Consider the following 24108-nt stretch of genomic DNA (forward strand, 5'->3'; position numbering starts at 1 on the left):
ATGTCAGTCACCGTATAATTTTAATTTGACAGTGATGTCTTTTTCCAGCAACCTGCTGTAATTGGACCCCTGACCAAACCTCATGTAGCAAAACATCCTTTTGATCATAAATTATTTACCTTTTGGCTTGTGGATTCTTCCTTTTGGATGCTGCTACAATTCAACAGATTTTGTCAGTCTTTGCAAACTTGTCCCAAGTTTCACTAGTAAATAACGAAGCATGTTAACCTACAGGCTTGGACTGAAGCAATTGTATGCAGCCATACATAATTTAGTTGGCATTCCTCTTTGAATTGGTAATAAAGTGAGATGATGGGGAGAGGCCCAGAAAGGCTTTTCAAATATCTAGTGTTTTTTTTAGGAAACTCTTCTTTTCTCCCCCCCTAAATTTCTGTGACCATCAGTGGTTGAAATTTCTTTGTCTTACTGATGCACCATCAATAACTCTCTGAGACGTGAGGCAAGATATCGGCTTTTATTGGCTGGAAGAAAGAACAAGCAGCAATTGACCACCACACTGGATCCTGGAGACTGAGTCCAGGGCGGTGTCCCCAATCGCCTTTATACCGGGATCTGTGGGAGGAGCCACAGGAGCAGTCAGCAGTGGGGGCATGTCCAGACAGGTATACGTAGTTCACCACACTTACTAAAGAGGATGTGCTTGAGGCCTATCAAAAGGTGCAGTACAATTCCAACCCTAGAGCAGAGTAGACAGAAAGCTTTTTATTTTCTGGGGGAATCCACAATAATGGGGCATCCTTGGGTAAAGTAAGGAAATTCTTAGAGAAGCTTTAAATGTCAGCACCACGTCATGGGCTGAAGGAGCAACACTGTGCTGTAATGTTCTATGTGCTAAGTTGTTTCTTGTATAAAGAACTTTGGCACCAATTGCCCTTTCCTGCAAGAGCCGTTGGAGATAAATCCAATGAAAATGTCAAAACGGACTAAAACTGATAACATGTTGTTAGGTAATTCAAAATACAAATCGGGGAAGGTAAATAGAGTTATGAATGAGTGAGCAGGGATGGCAGAATACACTGAAAGGCCTGTGAATATTGCTTATGGTTACTAATATGAGATGTATTAGTAACAAAAGCCTTTACTTGAGAATAAAGTAAGTTGTTTTAGAACCAAAAACATTTTAAATGATATTTTTAGAGAGATACTGTGGTGAACTACATATACCTGTCTGGACACGCCCCCTGCTGACTGCTCCTGTGGCTCCTCCCACAGACCCCGGTATAAAGGCGATCGAGGCCAGAGCCCGGCCTCTCAGTCTCCAGGATGTAGTGTGGTGGTCACTCACTGCTTGTTCCTTCTTCCAGTCAATAAAAGCCGATATCTCGCCTTCCATCTCAGAGTGAGTTATTGATGGTGCATCAGATACAGTATAGGCTCTTCCAGCTCAGTGATCCTGTGTGGCCTAATTACACCCATGTGACACTTATCCTACTGTCCCATACACTTTTTGGGTGTGGGAGGCAAGCAGAACAGCTGGAGGAAACTCGCGTATCACAGGGAGAGCATACCAACTCCTACTGACAATGGCAGCAACCGAACCTGCGTCATGGTGCTGTAATACTGATACGCTGACTGCTACACTCCCCCTGCTGCTACTGTTGGTTCTTCCATAGTGTTTTTAAAAAAAACATGATGTTATTTCTAATTTCTACATGTTTACTTTTGTGTAAAATAGCAATGCTAACTTGCCATGTGATTATTCAATCACATCCTACTCAAGCTTGACAGTTGGTAATGTGTTAATTGATGATGAACTAGTTTTGGATTCCATTTCGTATTCTGCATTCATTTTTCATTTTAATTATCAAAAAGACCCTGCAGTGCTGCAGTCAATCCACTTACCCCAGAAGAAGTTGACATGCATCATTGCTCCTTGCTATACTTGGAGAGAAAATGAAGTATGACTTCTCTCATCCTTTCTCAAACAACATAAAATGATATAACCAACTAATAAGGAAAGGAAGGTTTAATTTTCTTATCATTTGGAATTTCCTGAGAGGGCCAGAACTCTCTCTTTGACAACCATGGCTGGCTGTGAAACAAATCATTCTAATTAAGTGTAAAATATCAGAAGGCTTGATGGCAGATCCAGTATTTCTGCTATTGCTTTTGGAATACAGAGTGGATTTTATAGTGTAAAGGAATGTCAAGCAGTGTAGAATTTTTTGGGTATTTAGAAAATTTTGGTGGTACTAACCATGTCAACATGGTTGAGAATGTAGTAAAATAACACTTCACAAACTGGTTAGCTTATATTGGAACTAATTCCAAGTCTGCCATGACTATAGTTCTTGAGCTCTTTTGTGCTTTCTTGATATACAGTCCAGGAACATTAATTAAACTTGGTTACAATGACTGGTGTCATTTCACTGTAGGTATTTTTTGACCATATTAAGGTCGTTGACCTTCTGGGTGTTGCATTCCCAGACTTCGGATGGGCATCTATAGCCAGACCTGAAAGGAGCAATCTAATCATCTTTGCCAGCTATTGCTTCAGCACAATTCAGCTCAGAGGAGACTGAAAGCAAAATGCATCCCACTCCAAGATCTTTACTAACTTATTCAATGCAATAATAATGGCAAAGCATGTTTAGTTTTCTAAAAGGGAAAAATGCAAAATATGACTCAAAGAACAATTAGATGTTTTTCTTACTGAGAAGATCAGATTTTGAAGAGGTTACGGTTAATAGCTTCTTCATTAATTATCCCCCATCCATGGAAAGCTATAAATAATATGCCATCACTTATGGTTCTCTGGATTTTGAGGAAAATGGCTTGTGCTGATAATAACAAATGAATGTTTTAAAAAAAAATATAGGTAAAGGACAAAGTTCAAAGTAAACTTTGTTATCAGAGTATACATAGTTACCATATACAACCCTGAGATTCATTTTCTTGTGGGCATACACAATAAATCTATAGAATGATAACCATCACAGAATCAATGAAAGAATGCCCAACTAGGGCGCTCAGCCAGAGTGCAGAAGACGACAAATTCTCCAAGTCCAAAAAGAATAAATCATGATAAATAAGTAAGTTTATTGGTTGTGGGAACATTTCAATGACAGGCAAGTTATCCCCTTTGGTTCAAGAGCCTGATGTTTGACAATTAATAACTGTTCCTGAACCTGGTGGTGTGAGTCCTGGGACTCTTATACCTTTCCAATAGCAGCAGCGATAAGAGGGCATGGCCTGGGTGGTGGGGGTCCTTGATGACAGTATTTTGTGTAGATAGTAGAGAGGTCTTTACCTGTGATGGACTGTGCTGTATCCACTATTTTGGATGATTTCCTGTTCAAGGCATTTACCTTTCCATACCAGATAGTGATGCAGCCAGTCAATACACTCTCCTCTACATATCCATAGAAGTTTATGAGAAAGGACAATCAAGACTCCTGTGTCATTCAATAAGTTCATGATTTAACGCATCTTGGCTTCAACCCTACTTTCTTTTCTTGACTCCTCGAGGATGCAAAGATCAGCTATCATAAACTTGGTTATGTCTCAATATCTCTCTCATGGAGAATTCCAAAAACTCATAACACTGTGAAGCAAAAGTTGTTTCTCATCCCATATTAAATGGATGATTTCCTCATTCAGAAACGATGCTCCTTGAATCTATGGGAAGAAACGTCCTCTCATCATCCACTCTGCCAGCCTCCCTCTGAATCCTATGTGTTTCAATAAGTTACCTGTCATACTCTAAACTGCACTGGGGATAGGCTCAACCTTTCCTAATAAGAAAACCCTCTTGGCCTAAGGATCATTACAATGAACCTTCCCTGAATTGCCTCCAGTGCAATTATATTGCTTGTCGGAGAGAAGAGGACTGTTCATGATTCTCCATAGGTATTCTCACCAAAAGATGTAACAAGATTTCCTTCCTTCTATAACTCCACGCCCCTTGAAGATTTAAAGCATGTTATGAGTGAAGCCCTTCTATTTTCCCCCAAATCTGATTCATGTGGTGGAAATGTTTGTACAAGCTTCACACTAGACTTTTAAATTTTGTGTCAAGAGGGTGGCAGTGGACTGTCGGTCCCCCGCCCCTCATAGATCATAACTAATAGCACCAAAACAAAGCAGGGCTGTGATAAAATGGATATTCTGCATGGGTGCAGCAGAGGGTGCTCTTCCCCCTCGGAGGTGTGATGCATAGCAGTCAAGAGAGCTGATTTGCATTTCAGCTGATCCAGAGGCTGGTGAGCTCCAGCTGCTTAATATCACAGTTCTCTAGAGAGGAGAACAAATGTTCCTCTCCACAGCACTGCAGCCAGTTCTAAGGGAACATTTCCAGCAGAAAAATCTAAAAAAATATAAGGAATTGAAGTAGCAGTGGGATGTCCATCTTAAGATTTTTTTTCCTCTCTCTCTTCAAATGAATCATCCATAACCTTCAAATACTGAGCTGAGAGGACAGACAAGAATGCGATCGTGTTCATAGATTCCATTGCCAGGCTAGACTGGTGTTTGATGTGCTGGCTGTGGGATGATTTCTGTCGATGTGAGTGATTAGTGGGAAATGAATGCTGTCATCTGAGTAGGCGGGTGTCCTTTAACATACACAGTGAGCACGGCTTACACTGATGGCAACAGAAGATGTCATCCAGCTATAGATTATTAATTGGAGATCATGGCAATTCTGTCAAATATGTCAAGCCCATAGTTACTGAGCTGGTTCCAGGAATGTACAAATCCCAGGACTCTGCAAATCATGTGTCTACTAACCTGAATGAGCAATTTGGACGGAATCGGTGAGAAATTCACGTATATAACACTGAGTTTTTTTGTATATTATCTGCAAACACTTTATCCAAGGAATCAATCTGGCTGCACTGCCTGCTGATGTGATGTCTATGTATAAATTATGTTGAGCTTGCACAGTGTGATTGAACAATATGTACTTCAATCTTTGATGTCACATGCACCAAAGTCCTGTGCTATATGAAGCCCAAGAGCGTCATAGGTCATGCTAGACTAAATTAGAGTCAAACAATAGTGTGGAGTTATTTAAATGATAGCCAATCTTACTGCAATTCATCACCAGGGAATCCTGGATTAAATGCTCCATTTTAGTTCTCTGTATAAGCAGTTACTTAGTGTTGTTACATAGCACTATATGGTTGATATAGTGTCAACTATATCTGTCCTGCAACAATGTCTACAGCACCACAGTCACATGATTGATCAACTTCATGTGTCCAGCTTCCAACCACACACTTCTTGTCACGTGTGTGACTAGAACGCCCTTGTCAGCTGATCACACATTCAAGGCCTCCTAATCCCAATTATATCTGGAACCAACTTCCAGTCTTTCAATCTGACCACGTGCTCTATTCTCGATCCTACCAATCGCATAGAATTCAGACTCGGTCTGCCCCCCACCCCTGCACCCATTCCCACCTCATTCTACCCACTGCCCTCTGTTCAGCCGCAGTAACGGGCTCCCTGCAAACAAAACATGCAATTTTGTTGCTGCAGTGATCGCGATACGGTCATCCAGTCAGACAGCACCACAGCTTAGAATCAAACCTTTGTCTCATCTAGCCCATCCTGAATTCTGCCTTGTCCCATTGACCTGCCTCAGACCACCGTCTTCTATACCTTTTCTATCCGTGTACTGATCGAACTTCTCTTAAATGCTGCAATTGAACCTGCATCCACCGTTTCTGTCAGCAGCTCATTCCACACTCGCATCACGCTCTGAAGAAGCTCCCCCTCAGGTTTCCTCTAACCATTTCATATTTCACCCTTAACCCATGACCTCTAGTTGTAATCTCACCCAGCCTCAGTAGAAAAAGCCCGCCTGCCCTATCTATACCCCTCATAATCTGTATACCTCTGTCAAATCTTCCCTCGTTCTCCTGCGCCCAAGTCCGAGCCCATTCAACCTTTCCCTATAATTCAGGTCCTCAGGACCAGCCAATATCCTTGTAAATTTTCTATGCACTGTTTTAAGCTTTGTACTAGCATACAGCTTGGGCAAGGCACCTGTGCAGAATGACTTAAATTTACCTTTTCAGGCCCTGTAGATTGTGCAGCTCCAGGGATTTCCTACGCAGCACCTTTACAGTGGAAAATCTGGGCCAGAGTTGTCAGTTTTGAGTCATTTGGTATGTCAGTAAGGAGTAAAGAATCGGAGGTGAATCGTTGATGAGATTGTCACTGCACATGAGAATACCGATACAGAAAGGAAGCACTTAACACTGTAATGTTGATTGTGGTCCTCATTGTTCTCATAACTTGGTGCCGGTTTAGTTTCAGTATAATGTGCAGAGTGGACAGGCATACGTAGAGTGAGTCATGCTAGTGGCCTTGCAATGAAGACCATTGATGCATATGATGCTGGCACCTGGCCAAGCATACAGCGCAGGAAGACCATACTGCCAGACACTGTGCTCTAATGATCTGACGACAAAGCTGCCAAAATCAGCCTCAATGATGCAGCAAATAGCTTATGTTCAACTCATGCAGATGACCATATGTCAAGCCATTAGTAAGGCCATCTTTTTCATCCAATTCCATGGTGTACCCCACCTAACTTTAGGGAAGTTTTTGATAGCAGTTTTTAATACTACGAGCCATTTACTTTTGGGCACCTCCAGAAATTGACTGGGAGCATTGTACCAGGAACTGAAGTGTTTGTCTGAGCTTCAAAGTTTTAGCAATTACTCTCAGATGAGGCTACGTTAATAACCATTTCTTTAGGAGCACAGGACCCTATAGGTGCAGCCTGAGAGGAGACAGAGGATGAGATCAGGGCAAATGGCTTAAAAAGGGAGGGTAGGGAGTGGAGTAATCCATATCCACCAAGAGCCTACAATGGGGCACAATTCTTCAGCATCTACTTTGTGACATCTATTTGTCTAAACAACCAAGACACACAAAATGCTGGGCTTACGAAGGGTCTTGGTCCAGAACATCGACTGTTTGTTTATTTATGTAGATACTGGCTGACTTGCTGAGTTCCTCCGGCAGTTTGTGTGTGTTGTTTGGATTTCCAGCATCTGCAGATTTTGTTTCGTTTGTGATTCCATTTGTCTATACTTGTGAGGTCCATTCTATCCACCACTCCACAACAGATCCGCATGTGATCCGTCTTAGCAGTGACTGTTGAGGTAATGAATGCTGAGGTCCTTCCAGGCCACCAGTTCTCCAACCACCATTGCAAAAGCCAGTCACAGATGCTTCATCTTCTAGGAGACCAAAACACATCCCATTGTCCCTTCCAGGAGAACATCAGAATTTGGGCTTCCCTTTACTGTAGAGAAATGTGTAGTGGAGGCATCACATGTCAACTAATGAGTGGGTGCTGATTCCATTCCCTCTTTGTACAGCTGGTGCACGTCATGCAGCATAATACCTGACTAGTACTGGTGTGCAGTGCCATCAATACGTGAGCCTCCACACCAATCGAGTGATGAACTGGTGACCGGTAATTGCTCTTGCTACACGGTCATTGAGAACCCCTTTGGTGGTCTTGTCCACTGACTGGAATTCCTATTGGTTTGCTGTATGCTGCAAAGCCTCCTGTACCCGGAGGGGTCATTCCCCAGCTCCCAGCAGTTAAGCAGTAACATTGAGGGAGGAGGTGGAAATTAGGACACATAGTAAACTTATTACTGGGTGAGCTGACTACCTAACTGCAATTGCAATGAACATGACTGTAAATTCTCATTTAAAATGTTCAGAATGATTTAAATGAAGCTGAAGTTTAGCTGGCATTTAGAAGCCTAGGAACTCAGATCCTCAAGCCTGCTGCAGCGTTCAATCAGATTAGGGATGATCTTTACCTCAACCTTAACTCTGACGAACAAAAAATTTTTCAAGTTCGGCCTTGAAAGCTGCATTTATCACAACACACAGAGCTTCGCATGCGAGACGCTGCCAGATCCATTATCTTTTATATGGTGAAAACTTACAAGCATAATATTTTGAGGTCTTTGCACAAGCATAATTATTCTGAAACCCAGCAATTACAGAAAACAAAATAAATGATATAATGTTGTGGAATTATGTAGCAGCAGTCTATTAGTCTAGTTCACCATACAAATGCCAGTGGACCTAAAAGCTTAGCAGTATTAAAGGGTATGTTATCCAACAAATATTTAACATAATCCTACGAAGTTCTCATTCTCCAATGGCAATTCTAGTGATAGCTTGTTTATTTTTCCAATGAATTTGTTTCTGTTAAAGAAGCAGAGGGAGCAGTTTTTTATTACTGCAATAATTGCTTGCAAAATGAAATTGCTGACAGTAATTTATGTCCTCTGTGCTTATTATATTATTATACAAAAAACTTGCCTTAAAAATAAGAAAGAATAATTGCATTGTTGATAGCAAAGGGAGAACAATCTGTTGTAATGCTAGGCAACAGAGTGGAATGGGAGACAACTGACCCAGACTGAATTAAAATTTTTAACAGCAAGAACAATAATGTAATAATTGGCAACTACTTCTGGTCACCAGATAAATCTGATCAAGAATTGCTGGGGCAAGCAAAAGAAGTTGCAGAATAATGTGATCTAATAATTCAGGGCAATAACAAAATCCCCTGAAATACTCAGAACTGGAGTAGAGAGTATGTCTTTGGTCTTCCTGTCTCGGGAAGGACATTTTTACCTTGGAGGTTCTCAAGTGAAAGATACCAAAGTGAATTCTGAGAAGAAAGGGTTGAGCTGTGAGGAAAATTGGACTAGAATGAGTCATTTTCTGGAATTTAGAGAAGAAAACTTAATGGAATAATATTAGGATTCTGACTAGCTCTTTCCTTTGGCTTGAACTAGCTACATAATCACAGTGTGAGGGATTATTAATTAGGACTGAGATCAGAAATAACTTCTTCACTAGATGTAAACACAAAGTGCACTGCAGATGCTGTGGTCAAAGCAACACTTACAACACGTCCTGACAAAGGGTCTCGGCCCGAAACATTGACTGCTCGTTTCCACGGATGCTGTCTGACCTACGGAGTACTTCTTCACTAGAAGGTTGTGAATATTGTAAATCTCTTCCCCTGGTGATGTGGACAAGATGTTCTGTAGATGCTGGAGATCTTGACCTACTTGTACAAAATACTTGGGAGTTCCTGATTGAAGGGTTTCAGCCTGAAAAGTTGACTGTTCGTTGCTCTCCATAGATGCTGCCTGACCTGCTAATTTGATAGGCTGAGTGGTGATCAACTTGTAATGGGAGGCAACAGGAAGAATAGCTTTGAAAATAGTTCAATCATTAATTTTTAAAATGCCCTTGAGCATAATACATGAAGCAGGGAATCAGACAGGGCAGATCGTTCTGAACAGTGGGGCAATTTTGTGCCCCACTGTAGCTTCCCCAGTTGTACCAGTTGTTCTGACTGTGAAGCTGAAAGACACTGAAATCTCTGCTATTGAGTGTGGCAGCTGTGAGGTGTCATGCATCACAAACTACTCATGGACCAACCTGAAGACCTGACAGTTCTCACTGCTTCTCAAAATCTCTAATTATCAGGCATAGAAGAAAAATCGAAAATAATGTTCAAATAATTAAAAAGGTTAAAATTAATTAAGTAATTTAAATAATTCACTGATGTAAATTCATTAAGATGTGAATATTTATTAAAATAAATTATTTTATTAAGAAAATTAATAAAACCCATTTGCCTTAATTTACCTTTTTAATGAAGGTTAGCAGTCTCATTCAAGTTGATGTGGCTATGTTTAATGTTCCAGTTCTGGTGGAATAAAGCTGAGGGGCAGATAAAGAGTAATACTGTAGGTGTTCGCAAATAAAATGAAGTGAGGCATTTTATGTCTAGTGAATCACATTATATATCGAACTCCAAACCTACATGCCAAAGTGCGCTAAACTCTTTATGTAATAACGTCATCACGTCATCAGCCTCTTAAAGTGAACTACGCACCCCCCTCCCCACCAGAATTCATTAAAATCTGCATTGTGAGCCTGTCCGGAGCTCGGACGAGCTTAGGTCCCGTGCTCCATGGGTGGAGGAACAGCAGGTACCACTGGCTCGTCCAGAGGTGCGTTGATGTGCTCATGGACATATTGTGACACCAGGGGTACAGCAGCAGAAAACTCCAAACCTTGGCGGGCTGGTTTAAGGTGATCTACCAAAATACATTCAGGTTTAGCCCTCTTATCCCCTGATAACTCTGTTCTCCCCATTTCAAAATGCGGAATGGGCCATCATCGGGGGCTTAGGGGGAGGTCGATGTTCATTGTGGCAGACGAAAACAAATGAGGCAGAATGTAGTTCAACAGGAACTCAAGAGTGCTGTATGCCATAATGGGAGGTAGGAACAGGAGGACAGGAATTGAGTTAACTGAGGGGGGTGGTAGGCAGTCGAGAGGCCGACCAGGCAGTCGTGGCATCAGGAATGAAATCACCCGGCACTCATGATGGTTGCCTGTATATCAACTCTGCCACCGATGAGTGCAGGTCCTCTTTTGGAGCAGCTCAGAGCCCCAGCAGGACCCACAGGTGCCAGTGCTGGTCTGTCAGGGAAGCCCTCAGAGCCCCAGCAGGACCCACAGGTGCCAGTGCTGGTCTGTCAGGGAAGCCCTCAGAGCCCCAGCAGGACCCACAGGTGCCAGTGCTGGTCTGTCAGGGAAGCCCTCAGAGCCCCAGCAGGACCCACAGGTGCCAGTGCTGGTCTGTCAGGGAAGCCCTCAGAGCCCCAGCAGGACCCACAGGTGCCAGTGCTGGTCTGTCAGGGAAGCCCTCAGAGCCCCAGCAGGACCCACAGGTGCCAGTGCTGGTCTGTCAGGGAAGCCCTCAGAGCCCCAGCAGGACCCACAGGTGCCAGTGCTGGTCTGTCAGGGAAGCCCTCAGAGCCCCAGCAGGACCCACAGGTGCCAGTGCTGGTCTGTCAGGGAAGCCCTCAGAGCCCCAGCAGGACCCACAGGTGCCAGCGCTGGTCTGTCAGGGAAGCCCTCAGAGGCCCAGCAGGACCCACAGGTGCCAGCGCTGGTCTGTCAGGGAAGCCCTCAGAGCCCCAGCAGGACCCACAGGTGCCAGCGCTGGTCTGTCAGGGAAGCCCTCAGAGGCCCAGCAGGACCCACAGGTGCCAGTGCTGGTCTGTCAGGGAAGCCCTCAGAGCCCCAGCAGGACCCACAGGTGCCAGCGCTGGTCTGTCAGGGAAGCCCTCAGAGCCCCAGCAGGACCCACAGGTGCCAGCGCTGGTCTGTCAGGGAAGCCCTCAGAGCCCCAGCAGGACCCACAGGTGCCAGTGCTGGTCTGTCAGGGAAGCCCTCAGAGCCCCAGCAGGACCCACAGGTGCCAGCGCTGGTCTGTCAGGGAAGCCCTCAGAGCCCCAGCAGGACCTACAGGTGCCAGCGCTGGTCTGTCAGGGAAGCCCTCAGAGCCCCAGCAGGACCCACAGGTGCCAGTGCTGGTCTGTCAGGGAAGCCCTCAGAGCCCCAGCAGGACCCACAGGTGCCAGTGCTGGTCTGTCAGGGAAGCCCTCAGAGCCCCAGCAGGACCCACAGGTGCCAGCGCTGGTCTGTCAGGGAAGCCCTCAGAGCCCCAGCAGGACCCACAGGTGCCAGCGCTGGTCTGTCAGGGAAGCCCTCAGAGCCCCAGCAGGACCCACAGGTGCCAGCGCTGGTCTGTCAGGGAAGCCCTCAGAGCCCCAGCAGGACCTACAGGTGCCAGCGCTGGTCTGTCAGGGAAGCCCTCAGAGCCCCAGCAGGACCTACAGGTGCCAGCGCTGGTCTGTCAGGGAAGCCCTCAGAGCCCCAGCAGGACCCACAGGTGCCAGTGCTGGTCTGTCAGGGAAGCCCTCAGAGCCCCAGCAGGACCTACAGGTGCCAGCGCTGGTCTGTCAGGGAAGCCCTCAGAGGCCCAGCAGGACCCACAGGTGCCAGCGCTGGTCTGTCAGGGAAGCCCTCAGAGCCCCAGCAGGACCCACAGGTGCCAGCGCTGGTCTGTCAGGGAAGCCCTCAGAGCCCCAGCAGGACCCACAGGTGCCAGTGCTGGTCTGTCAGGGAGGCCGTCAGAGCCCCAGCAGGACCTACAGGTGCCAGCGCTGGTCTGTCAGGGAGGCCGTCAGAGCCCCAGCAGGACCCACAGGTGCCAGCGCTGGTCTGTCAGGGAAGCCCTCAGAGCCCCAGCAGGACCTACAGGTGCCAGCGCTGGTCTGTCAGGGAGGCCGTCAGAGGCCCAGCAGGACCCACAGGTGCCAGCGCTGGTCTGTCAGGGAGGCCGTCAGAGCCCCAGCAGGACCCACAGGTGCCAGCGCTGGTCTGTCAGGGAAGCCCTCAGAGCCCCAGCAGGACCCACAGGTGCCAGTGCTGGTCTGTCAGGGAGGCCGTCAGAGCCCCAGCAGGACCCACAGGTGCCAGCGCTGGTCTGTCAGGGAAGCCCTCAGAGCCCCAGCAGGACCCACAGGTGCCAGCGCTGGTCTGTCAGGGAAGCCCTCAGAGCCCCAGCAGGACCCACAGGTGCCAGCGCTGGTCTGTCAGGGAAGCCCTCAGAGCCCCAGCAGGACCCACAGGTGCCAGTGCTGGTCTGTCAGGGAAGCCCTCAGAGCCCCAGCAGGACCCACAGGTGCCAGCGCTGGTCTGTCAGGGAAGCCCTCAGAGGCCCAGCAGGACCCACAGGTGCCAGCGCTGGTCTGTCAGGGAGGCCGTCAGAGACCCAGCAGGACCCACAGGTGCCAGTGCTGGTCTGTCAGGGAAGCCCTCAGAGCCCCAGCAGGACCTACAGGTGCCAGCGCTGGTCTGTCAGGGAAGCCCTCAGAGGCCCAGCAGGACCCACAGGTGCCAGCGCTGGTCTGTCAGGGAAGCCCTCAGAGGCCCAGCAGGACCCACAGGTGCCAGCGCTGGTCTGTCAGGGAGGCCGTCAGAGCCCCAGCAGGACCCACAGGTGCCAGTGCTGGTCTGTCAGGGAAGCCCTCAGAGGCCCAGCAGGACCCACAGGTGCCAGCGCTGGTCTGTCAGGGAGGCCGTCAGAGACCCAGCAGGACCCACAGGTGCCAGCGCTGGTCTGTCAGGGAGGCCGTCAGAGGCCCAGCAGGACCCACAGGTGCCAGCGCTGGTCTGTCAGGGAGGCCGTCAGAGACCCAGCAGGACCCACAGGTGCCAGCGCTGGTCTGTCAGGGAAGCCGTCAGAGGCCCAGCAGGACCCACAGGTGCCAGCGCTGGTCTGTCAGGGAGGCCGTCAGAGGCCCAGCAGGACCCACAGGTGCCAGCGCTGGTCTGTCAGGGAGGCCGTCAGAGCCCCAGCAGGACCCACAGGTGCCAGCGCTGGTCTGTCAGGGAAGCCCTCAGAGCCCCAGCAGGACCCACAGGTGCCAGCGCTGGTCTGTCAGGGAGGCCGTCAGAGCCCCAGCAGGACCCACAGGTGCCAGCGCTGGTCTGTCAGGGAGGCCGTCAGAGGCCTGTTTAAGGACCCACAGGTGCCAGCGCTGGTCTGTCAGGGAGGCCGTCAGAGGCCTGTTTAAGGATCTGTGAAACCACTCGCATTGGACTGCGGGTGATACGCTGGGGTGTGATGCAGCCTAATGCTGAGGTTCTGGGCCATCGCACCCCAGAAGTCTGAAATGAATTGGGGACCGTGGTCAGAGGAGATATCAGATGGGGTACCAAACAGAGCAAACCAGGGGCTGCTGGATGACTGAGCACGTCTGCAGCCATCGATGCTAGAGGAACAGCATCTGACCACCATGGTAAGAAAGTGTGTGAAATGATGGGAGGGAGAAGAGGACCAACAAGGTCCATGTTGACATGGTCAAACCGTCGCTCAGAGAGCTCAAAAGGTGCCAACAGTGCCTGAACATGATGGTTAATTTTTGCCCACTGGCACTACCCAAAGGCTGCAGTCCAATGACACACATCCTTTCTGTATGTCATCCAGGTAAACAAAAAGAAAATCTAAGTCTTTTAATATGGAGTCCGTCAGCCGTTGGAAATTCTGTACTACACTTCTCAGCCCAAACAGCATGCGCAGAAACTCGGAGGCCAAACGGGGGTTATCACAGCTATTTTGTGAATGTTCTCTGAGCATACAGGCACCTGGTGGTAGTCCCTAACTCGACCGACTTTGGGGGGAAAAATAAACTTTCCTGCTAAATGTGACAAAAAATCTTGAATGTGTGAGACCGGGTAATGGTCGAGGGTGGTGGCCTCGTTAAGGTGTCAGTAATCACCACATGGGTGGCAACCACCATCAGACCTAGGGACCATCTGGAGGGGCAAAGCCCAGAGATATACTACCAGCATACAATTCAGAGTCCTTCCATGTTGGCAAATGCAGCCTTTGCACTTGCCAGCTTTTCTGGGTCCAGTCTAAGTGTGCAGGCATGGACTGGTGGGCCAGTAGTGGAAGTATAATGTTTGAGTCCTTGGTTTGTGACAGAAGTGGGCTTGGTGAGGTCTGGGAATTCACCCAGCAGTTGATTAAATTTACTGTGCAAGTGCGTGCACTTGACAGAATCGTTGTGGGGAACTTACAGGGGGAGCCGGGTAATGACACAAAACCCTTGACATCCACAAGCCGGCAGTTCTTAAGATCGACTAACGGTCCTTGGGCACACAGGAAAGTAGAGAATGCCACCTGGCCACTTCAGCTAGGGTGAAGTCCCATGTGTAATGTCACCCACTGAAGTACAGGGTCACCCATCATGTCCTGTAAGTCTGGATCCTGCTGCCCTTGGTGGCGTCCAGTGACGTTTTGTTGCTCTTTGCCTTCCCATCAATAGGCGATGTTGGCAGCACACTCACTTGAGTACCCACATCACACAGGAAACATTGCCCTGAAAGGGTGCCCATAACGAACAGTAGACAACCCTGGCAACTGGAATCCACGGTGTTCACAGACTTCTGATGTCCCAAAGAGCTGGCACTGTTGAAGCTGCAAGTGAGTGTGGTTAAAATCATGGGCCTGGCATAATCCGTTTCTCAGGCATGGCATCCTGATGTTTGGGGCTTTGCTGACTGGACTTACTGAGGTACAGAAAGGAGAAGGTGTGATGACCTGCTGCCTAGCTGAGTGTAGACTATCAGCCATTTTAGCAAGCTCACTACAGTCCTCCACACATGCAATAGCGAGGGCTATGTGAACTTGATCAGGAATTTGCTGCATGAAGAGTTCTTTAAAAATAAAACAAGGATGGTGATTTCCCAGGAGAGACAGCATGTGGTCCATTAGCTCCAAGGGCTTAGCATTACCAGGTCCGGGTAAGGAGAGCAACTGTTTGGTGTGTTCAGACTCTAACAGTCCAAAAGTCTGTAAAAGGTGGGTTTTCAGCAATTGATATTTTTTGTGTTCAGGCAGGTGTTCAAACACACGCCACCCCTGCAGCTGTGGAGTTGCTGAGTGGTGCTACCACATAGTAGAATTTGGTGTCATTGGCGGAAATTTCTCGCAGAGCAAACTGGGCCTCAGCTTGTACAAACCAAACTATGGCATTTTGCTCCCAAAACTCCAGCAGTTTCAAAGTGACTGTGTTGGCTGACATGTTCAATAACTCTGGAATCATCCCAGAGCATCGGGGTCACCAATGTAGGTTTTTGTGAATAAAACCAAGTGTGGAGTCTTATGTTTAGTGAAAGCCACAACACATGTTATTGAACTCCAAAGCCTACACACGCTAACCTCTTTACATAATGAGCTCATCACGTCAGACCAGCTTAAAGTGAACCCCCCAACACAATATCGGTGGTTTGAATTATGTACATTTCTCCCAATTATGATACCCTACAATACAAAGTGAATCTGACCCTCAGCTCAGGGCATTGTTGAATTCCCCTGGACACAACTGTGAGTCCAAGCACCTGATTTCCCATGTGCTCTTTCCTTCTGTATTGCAGAGCAAAGTCATGGAAGACCAGAATGTACCTACAAATATATTCATGCTTCCCTTAGACCCGTCAGCCAGCTGCTAATGTAGTCCAGGTGTGCAGCCACTAGTTAAAATTGATTGATAATCTGTAGATAAATCAGTACTAATAATAAACGTGCAGTTCTGAACTAGGTTGACATCTTACCTAGAGCGAATCCTTGTATAAATGCAACTCCATTCAATTTTAGTGTTGATCCTGTAAGTTCTTCATTTGGCTTTCCTCCTGATGCTGTGGTCTTGTCCTGTTTCCCAAAGGTTTGAGGGTTGGTAAGGTAACTGGGCACTGGAAGTTGTTTGCTGTATCCAGATGAGTGTCAGTGGGAAGTTAATAGGAATATGTGCATTTGGTAGTCCGCAGTCTCAGGGTTGTAGACTGCATACATACTTTGATAATAAATGTACTTTGAATATTTGACTCAGTGTTCCAAAGGTCCTATTTTATACTGACTCCTTGACTCTGTGGTTTTAAAAAGTATGAGACAGAAGAATAGGGAAAAATAGTCCCCCAAGCCCACAGTTATTTACTTAGGAATATTTTGGAATGAGCTAAAGTCCACATTGGCTAAGGCCCTCTCTGCCATTGAGCACATCTACATGAAGCACTGTTGCAGGAAAGCAGCCTCCATTATCAGGGACCAACACCACCATTGTTTCTTCTCACTGCTGCCATCAGGAAGAAGATATGGGAGCCTCAGGACTCTCACCACCAGGTTCAGGAACAGTTACTACCCCTACATAATCAGGCTTTAGGACCAATGGAATAACTTCACTCAGCATCACTTGCCCCATCACTGAACTGTTCCCACAACACTTTCAAGATCCATTCATCTCATGGTCACAATATTTATTGCTTATTTATTTATTATTATTATTATTTCTTTTTTTAATTTTGTATTTGCAGTTTGTTGACTTTTGCACGTTGGTTGTTTGCCTGTTCTGTAGGGTGTGGTCTTTAATTGATTCCACTATATTTCTTGGATTTTGTGTACATACACAAGAAAACAAATCTCCAATGTTAGCAGTGGTGAGACAGCCTACAGAGGAGAGGTTGATACCCTGACACAGTGGTGCTAAGGTAACAGCCTCTCCCTCTGATGCACCATCAATAACTCACTCTGAGACATAAGGTGAGATATCGGCTTTTATTGACTGGGAGAAGGAACAAGCAGTGAGAGACCACCATACTACATCCTGGAGACTGAGAGGCTGGGCTCAGGCCTCGATCGCCTTTATACAGGGGTCTGTGGGAGGAGCCACAGGAGCAGTCAGCAGGAGGTGTGTCCAGACAGTATATGTAGTTCACCACACCCTCAATGTCTGAAAAAACAACAGAGCTGATGGTGGATAACAAGAGGAACGGAGACAGGTTCAGCCCGATCAGCATCAATGGGACTGCAGTTGAGAGGGTGAGTAGATTAAAGTTCCTTGGTATACACATCACCGAAGATCTCACCTGGATTAACACACAGGCTGTGTGGCAGAAAAAGCACAACAGTGTCTCTCCCATCTCAGACGACTGAAGAAGGTCGGCGTTAGCCCCCAAATCCTCACAACCTTCTATAGGGGCACCACTGAGAGCATCCTGACTGGCTGTATCACCGCCTGGTATGGGTACTGCACCAACTTTGATCGCTGGGCACTGCAGAGAGTGGTATCAGCGCATCTGTGGATGTGAACTTCCCTCCATTAAGGACAACTACAGCAGGAGCTGCATAAAGAAGGTCTGGAAGATCATCGGGGACACCAGTCATCCCAACCATAAACTGCTTCAGCTGCTTCTGTCTGGCAAACGATAGCCCAGCATTAAAGTCAGGACCAACAGGCAACGGGACAGCTTCTCTCATTAGACTTATAAATTCATGTCTGTACAATGCGACAGAGTCATAACGCAAAGATAACGCAAAGGTAAATATTAAAAGTAGCTTTGTTGGTTAGCTAAACAATTAAGTGGGTTTTAATTCTATTGTGTAGGATTTTTAAAAGGTGCAAAGTTGTAGATTTCTAGTCAGGCGTCCTTTTGACTGCTGTGCATATTTCTGTTGTTTTATATATAGTATAAAAGGACATGGGTGCATGGTATTGCTGAAATAATTCACAAGGATTTCCCTGGTTAGAGAGGTTACAGCTGCTGTGAACCATCAAAGAAAGTTAGTGCCTTTCTGTTTAGAAAGGAAAGGTCTGAGATGAGTCCTGATCTGGTAGTACCATTGGGGAAAATAATGAGAGCTTTCCTCATTTAGGTTACAGTATGGAACTTGCAGCATGGGAAACAATTGACAGATGTTTTCAAAGCCTTTTTTTCTATGTGTGATAACACAAAATAAAATAAAACGGGTGCAGATAGGAGAACAAAGGCTGAACTGGTGCAGACTGAAGTGTGGAATGGAGATAAGGACAGAATGGATGGGCTGGGCACAGAATGGCAGAGGATTAGTAAAGAGCAATCAGAATCAGAATTATAATCAAGTTTATTGTCAGCCCTGTATGACATGAAATTTAATATTTTGTGGCAGTACAGTCCAACAAAGTTACTATAAATTACAAAAAGTAGGTAGTGCAAGCAAAAAAGATCAATGAGGTGGTGTTTCATGGGTTCATGGACTGCTTAGAATTCTAACGGCAGGAGAAAAGAAGCTTTTCCTGTATCACTGAATGTGGGTCTTCAGGCTCTGACAATAGTGATGAGATGTGCAAAATCAGGATCAGACAGTTCTAGGCTGAAGGAGTAAGGCACAGGATGCAGACCCCAGCTCGGTATTTTAAACGTGATAAGGTGGGAGAAAAGAATATCATGGCGGTGCTCCTTCAGAATAGATTGGACAACTCAACTAGTGAGGTGTTATGGGTGGAACTGAGGATTAAGCTAATGGGGCTGTATTACAGACTACCCAATAGTCCTCAGGATATCGAGAACAGATTTCTAAAGAGATCACAACTTTTGCAAGAAACATAAGGTTGTTATAGTTGGTGACTTTTAACTTTCCACATATTTACTAGGAATCTCATAGTGTAAAAGGACTAGATGGAATAGTTTATCAAATGTGCTCAGGAAGGTTTCCTTCATCAGTACGTAGAAACCCCAACAAGAGACCATGCAATACTGGATCTGCTATTAGGGAATGAGACAGGGCAGGTGAAAGAAGTTTGAGTAGGGGAACACTTTGCATCCAGTCACCACAATACTATTAGTTTCAAAGTAAATATGCAAGGGGATAGGTCTGGTCTGCAGGTTGAGATTCTAAATTGGAGAAAGGCCAATTTCAATGATATCAGAAATGATCTGGCAAGTGTGCATTGGGACGGGCTGTTTTCTGGCAAAGGCATACTAGGAAAGTGGGAGGCCTTTGAAAATGAAATTTTGAGATTACAAAGCTTGTATGTGCCTTCAGATTAAAAGGTAAGACAACAAATATAAGGAACCTTGGTTTTCGAGAGATACTGAGGCCCTGGTTAAGAGAAAAAAGGAGATGCGTAGCAGGTATAGGCAAATGGGAATAAATGAGGTGCTTGTGGAGACAAATCAGGGAGGATAAATCCCCAGAGCCTGACAAGTTGTTCCCTTGGGCCCTATGGGAGGCAAGCGCAGAAATTGCTGGGACCCTGGCAGAGATATTTAAAGCACCCTTAGCAATAGGAGAGTTACCAGACGACTGGAGGATAGGCAAGGCAGTCGTGCTATTTAAAAAGGCTCTAAACATAATCCAGGAAATTATGGGCTGGTGAGTCTGACATCAGTTGTGGGAATGTTATTGGAAGGTAGTCTAAGGAACCAGATATGTATAAGTATTTCGATAGACATGGACTGGTTAATGATAGTCAGCATGACTTTGTGTATGGTAGGTCATGTCTAACTAATTTTATAGTGTTTTTTTTGAGGAAGTTACCAGGAAAGTGGATGAAGGCAAGACAGTGGATGTTGTCTACATTGACTTTAGCAAGGCATTTGACAAGGTCCTGCTCGGTAGGTTGGTAAAGGAGGTTCAGGATGAAGTGGTAAATTGGATTAGAAACTGGCTTTGTGGGAGAAGCCAGAGAGTGGTAGTGACCTGTGACTAGTGGAGTGCCGTAGGGATCGGTGTTGGTTCCTTTGTTATTTGTCATCTATATCAATGATCAGGATGATAATGTGGTTAACTGGATCAGAAAGTTCGCAGATGACACCAAGATTGGGGGTGTAGTTGATGTTGAGGATGGCTATCATGGCTTGCAGTGGGATCAGGGTCAGCTGAAAAATGGCAGATGGAATTTAATGTAGACAAGTGTGAGGTTTTGCACTTTGGTCGGACCAATCAGGGTAGGTCTTAGACAGTGAAAGGTAGGGCACTGAGGAGTGTATTAGAACAAAGGGATCTGGGAATACAGGTCCACAATTCATTGAAAGTGGTGTTGCAGGTAGACAGGGACAATGACCTTCATAAATCAGTGTATTGAGTACAGAAGATGGGATGTCATGTTGAAGTTGTACAAGACATTAGTGAGGCCTAATTTGGAGTATTTTGTGCAGTTTTGGTCACCCACCTACAGGAAAAATGTAAATAAGATTGAAAGAGTTCAGATAAAGTTTACAAGGATGTTGCTGGGTCTGGAGGACCTGAGTTATAAGGAAAGATTGAATAGGTTAGGGCTTTCATTCCTCAGAACGTAGAAGACTGTGGGGAGATTTGATAAAGGGATACAAAATTATGAGGGGTATAAATAGGGTAATGCAAGCAGACTTTTTCCACTGAGGTTGGGTGGGACTAGAACCAGAGGTCATCGCTTAAGGGTGAAAGGTAAAAAGTTTAAGGGGACCATGAGGGGAAACTTCTTCACTTGAAGGGTTGTGAGAGTGTGGAATGAGCTCCCAGCACAAGTGGTGCATGTGAGCTCAATTTCAACATTTAAGAGAAGTTTTCTTAGTACATGAGTGGTAGGGATATGGAGGGCTCTGGTTCTGGTGCAGGTTGTTGGGAGTAGGCACTTTAAATGGTTTTCAGCATGGACTAGATGGGACAAAGGGCCTTTTCTGTGCTCTACTCTATGTAGATAACAGGTAGATGTAAACAAGATGCATAGATAGAAACAGATGGGCACAGGTGCCAGGAACAGGGAGATGTATGATGGTACAGATGGGAACAATCAGGAACAGACTTTAGCCTATCAGATTCAAGAAGCACAGAGACTTACTTCAGAATCAAGGCTTTCCAGACAGGGACAGATAGTGGGAACAGACACCACCAGATATGTGCAAAATCAGCAGAAAGGGCTAACTGTGGTATATTGGCACAGAAAGAGCAGGACTAATTGATGCACCATCAATAACTCTCGGAGACGTGAGTCACGGTAGGCTTTTATTAGTTGGAAGAAAGCACCGTCAGCAGCAAGAGACCACCACACAACATCCTGGAGACTGAGGGAGGAGCAGTGCCTTCAATCGCCTTTATACAGGGGTCTGTGGGAGGAGCCACAGGAGCAGTCAGCAGAGGGGCGTATCTAGACAGGTATATGTAGTTCACCACACTAACCAAACAGGAAGTGATAGAATAGTCTGGAAACAGTGATGCAAAAAAGGAGTAGATGGCCATTGTCAGGGCCATTTGGGAGGAAACGGGAACTGACTGGACAAAACCAGTCATCCAGAAGCTCAGGTAGAAACTAATAGAAAGGGAGGTGGTCAACAGTGATGGGTCTTACCAGAAATGACTGTCACAAGATAAGGCGGGCACAGATGTTAACAGTAATAGAAAGGAGCCAAGAAGAAATGTCAATCAGAATCAGGTTTATTATCACTGGCATGTGTCGTGAAATTTGTTAAATCAGCAGTAGCAGTTCAATGCAATACATAATATAGACAAAGAAAAAGTAATAAAATTATAATATAACTAAGTAAATCAATCAATCAGTATGTGTATTGAATAGATTAAAAATCATGCAAAAAACAGTAACAATATATATTAAAAAGATGAAGTAGTGTTCAGTGGTTCAATGTCCATTTGGGAATTGGATGGCAGAGGGGAAGAAGCTGTTCCTGAGTCACTGAGTGGGTGCCTTCAGTCTTCTGTATCTCCTACCTGATGGTAACAGTGAGAAAAGGGCATGTCCTGGGTGCTGGAGGTCCTTAATAATGGACGCTGCCTTTCTGAGACAACGCTCCCTGAAGACATCCTGGGTACTTTGTACGCTAGTACCCAAGATGGAGCCGAATAAATTTATATCCCTCTGCAGCTTCTTTCAGTCCTGTACAGTTGTGCCCCCCACACCAGACAGTGATGCAGCCTGTCAGAATGCTCTCCATAGTACAACTATAGAAGCTTTTGAGTGTATTTATTGACATGCCAAATCTCTTCAAATTCCCAATGAAGTATAGTCGCTGTCTTGCCGCCTTTATAACTGCATCAATATGTTGGGACCAGGTTAGATCCTCGGAGATCTTGACACCCAGGAACATGAAACTGGTCACTCTCTGCACTTCTGATCCCTCTATGAGGATTGGTATGTGTTCCTTCATCTTACCCTTCCTGAAGTCCACAATCAGCTCTTTCGTCTTACTGATGTTGAGTGCCAGGTTGTTGCTGTGACATCATTCCACTAGGTGGCATATCTCACTCCTGTACGCCCTCTCGTCACAACCTGAGATTCTACCAACAATGGTTGTATCATCAGCAAATTTATAGACAGTATTTGAGCATCTGCCATTGACCTATTGTGGTGATAGGCAAATTGCAATGGGTCCAGGTCCTTGCTGAGGCAGGATTTCAGTCTAGTCATGACCAATCTCTCACTGTCGATGCAGGCAGAAACCTGTGGACTGTAACAGGGTCCATGCAGATGTTAACGGGGGTTTGAACAAAGTGGAACAGTAAAATGCGGACAGGAAAAATATGTTGTAAGACCCAGGAGCCAACAGGTGCAGTCTGGCTGTTGCTGGTGATGGGAAAAGGCAGGTAGACTTAAATCCTCACAGGTGTAAACAATAGCAGATAGGCAGAGTAGGAACAGGCAGGTCAGGGTTGGCAGCTGGAGAAAGCAAATGGAAAAGTCGAGGGAGAGAAGGCCAAAACAGGAAGGTTTGGATGCAATCAGGAGTAGAAAGCCTCCCAAAAGCACAAACAGTGGATTCAGGACTAAGTAGAGGATAACTGGAAGATCAAGCAGAAACAGGCAGAGACTGGATAAAGCAGGAACACACCGGTGCCCACAGAAGAAGACAGGCAATGACAGAGACCAAAAAGGCCATCGTCATGTGCAGACCAGCACGGAGAGAAGCATGGGTAGCAGACTGATATAAACAAGAATCTATGCTTTACAAACAGGCACTAACAGCAACAGGCAGAAGTGGGAAAGCCCAGATAACAGGAGAAAGCAAATACAAGACGCGGGAGAGGAAATTAGAGGCCCTTGCAGAGATGTGTATTTGCTTCATTGTTAACCTCTGGTGAAGTTCCCGGAGACTGTAAAGTGGCTAATATTGTTCTGTAGCGGTGTGCTACACGCAGCGCTAAAATTACGACACGGAGTCGGTAACTGCAGTCGAAGGAAAAAACTTTATTTGAAAACTTCAGCCTCACTTTTAAGCCTTTGTCAACCGGCTATCCATGGCGCAGAGGCTCCAAAGCTCTGTGCTCGCAAACCCCCGTAGGCTATCTAATTGTGAGTCGGTTCGGATACGCCAGGAAATGGGTCGCCACAGTTCCATTATTTAAGATAGGCAGCAAGACCAGGCCAGGGAACTGCAGACATCAGTGACGGGGGCATTACTGGAGTCAATTCTGAGGGATAAGATCTACCAGCATTTGAATAGACAGTCTGTTTAGGAGAAGTTTAGTGTGGCTTTGTTCATGTTTGATGACTCTTTTTAGAGACTTTTGAAGAAGTAACCAAAAACGTAGATGAGGGTAGGGCAGTGGATCTTGTCTACTTGGACTTTAGCGAGGTCTTCAACAAGGTACTGCATGATAGGCTGGGTCTGGAATGTTAGAGTCCATGGAATCCAGGGAGAGATATTTAATGGATTTAAAATTGGCTCGTGGGTAGGAGGCAGAGGGTGCTGGTTGAAACTTGTTTCTGGGAATGGAGACCAATGACTAGTGGTGAGCCACATTGGTCAGTGTTGTAACCATTGTTATTTGCATAAATGATTTTGATATGAATACTCAAGACTTGGCCAGTAAGTTTGCAGATGTCACAAGATTAAAGGGGAGGGGGTTGATGGTGAAGGAGGTTATCATAGATTACTGGGGGATCTTGATCAGTTGCAGAAGTGGAC

General features: G+C 46.0%; 1 protein-coding gene across 1 annotated transcript; it reads left to right on the forward strand.

The window, feature by feature from the left end:
* The first annotated feature begins 10419 nt into the window (after window positions 1-10419).
* LOC132404024 (collagen alpha-1(I) chain-like) lies at window positions 10420-13473 on the forward strand. Its single transcript, XM_059987981.1, has one exon. The coding sequence runs from the start codon at window positions 10420-10422 to the stop codon at window positions 13471-13473; it is 3054 nt and encodes a 1017-aa protein (XP_059843964.1).
* The last annotated feature ends 10635 nt before the right edge of the window (window positions 13474-24108 follow it).

Source organism: Hypanus sabinus, chromosome 2 (assembly GCF_030144855.1).
Source record: "Hypanus sabinus isolate sHypSab1 chromosome 2, sHypSab1.hap1, whole genome shotgun sequence".
Lineage (NCBI taxonomy): Eukaryota > Metazoa > Chordata > Chondrichthyes > Myliobatiformes > Dasyatidae > Hypanus > Hypanus sabinus.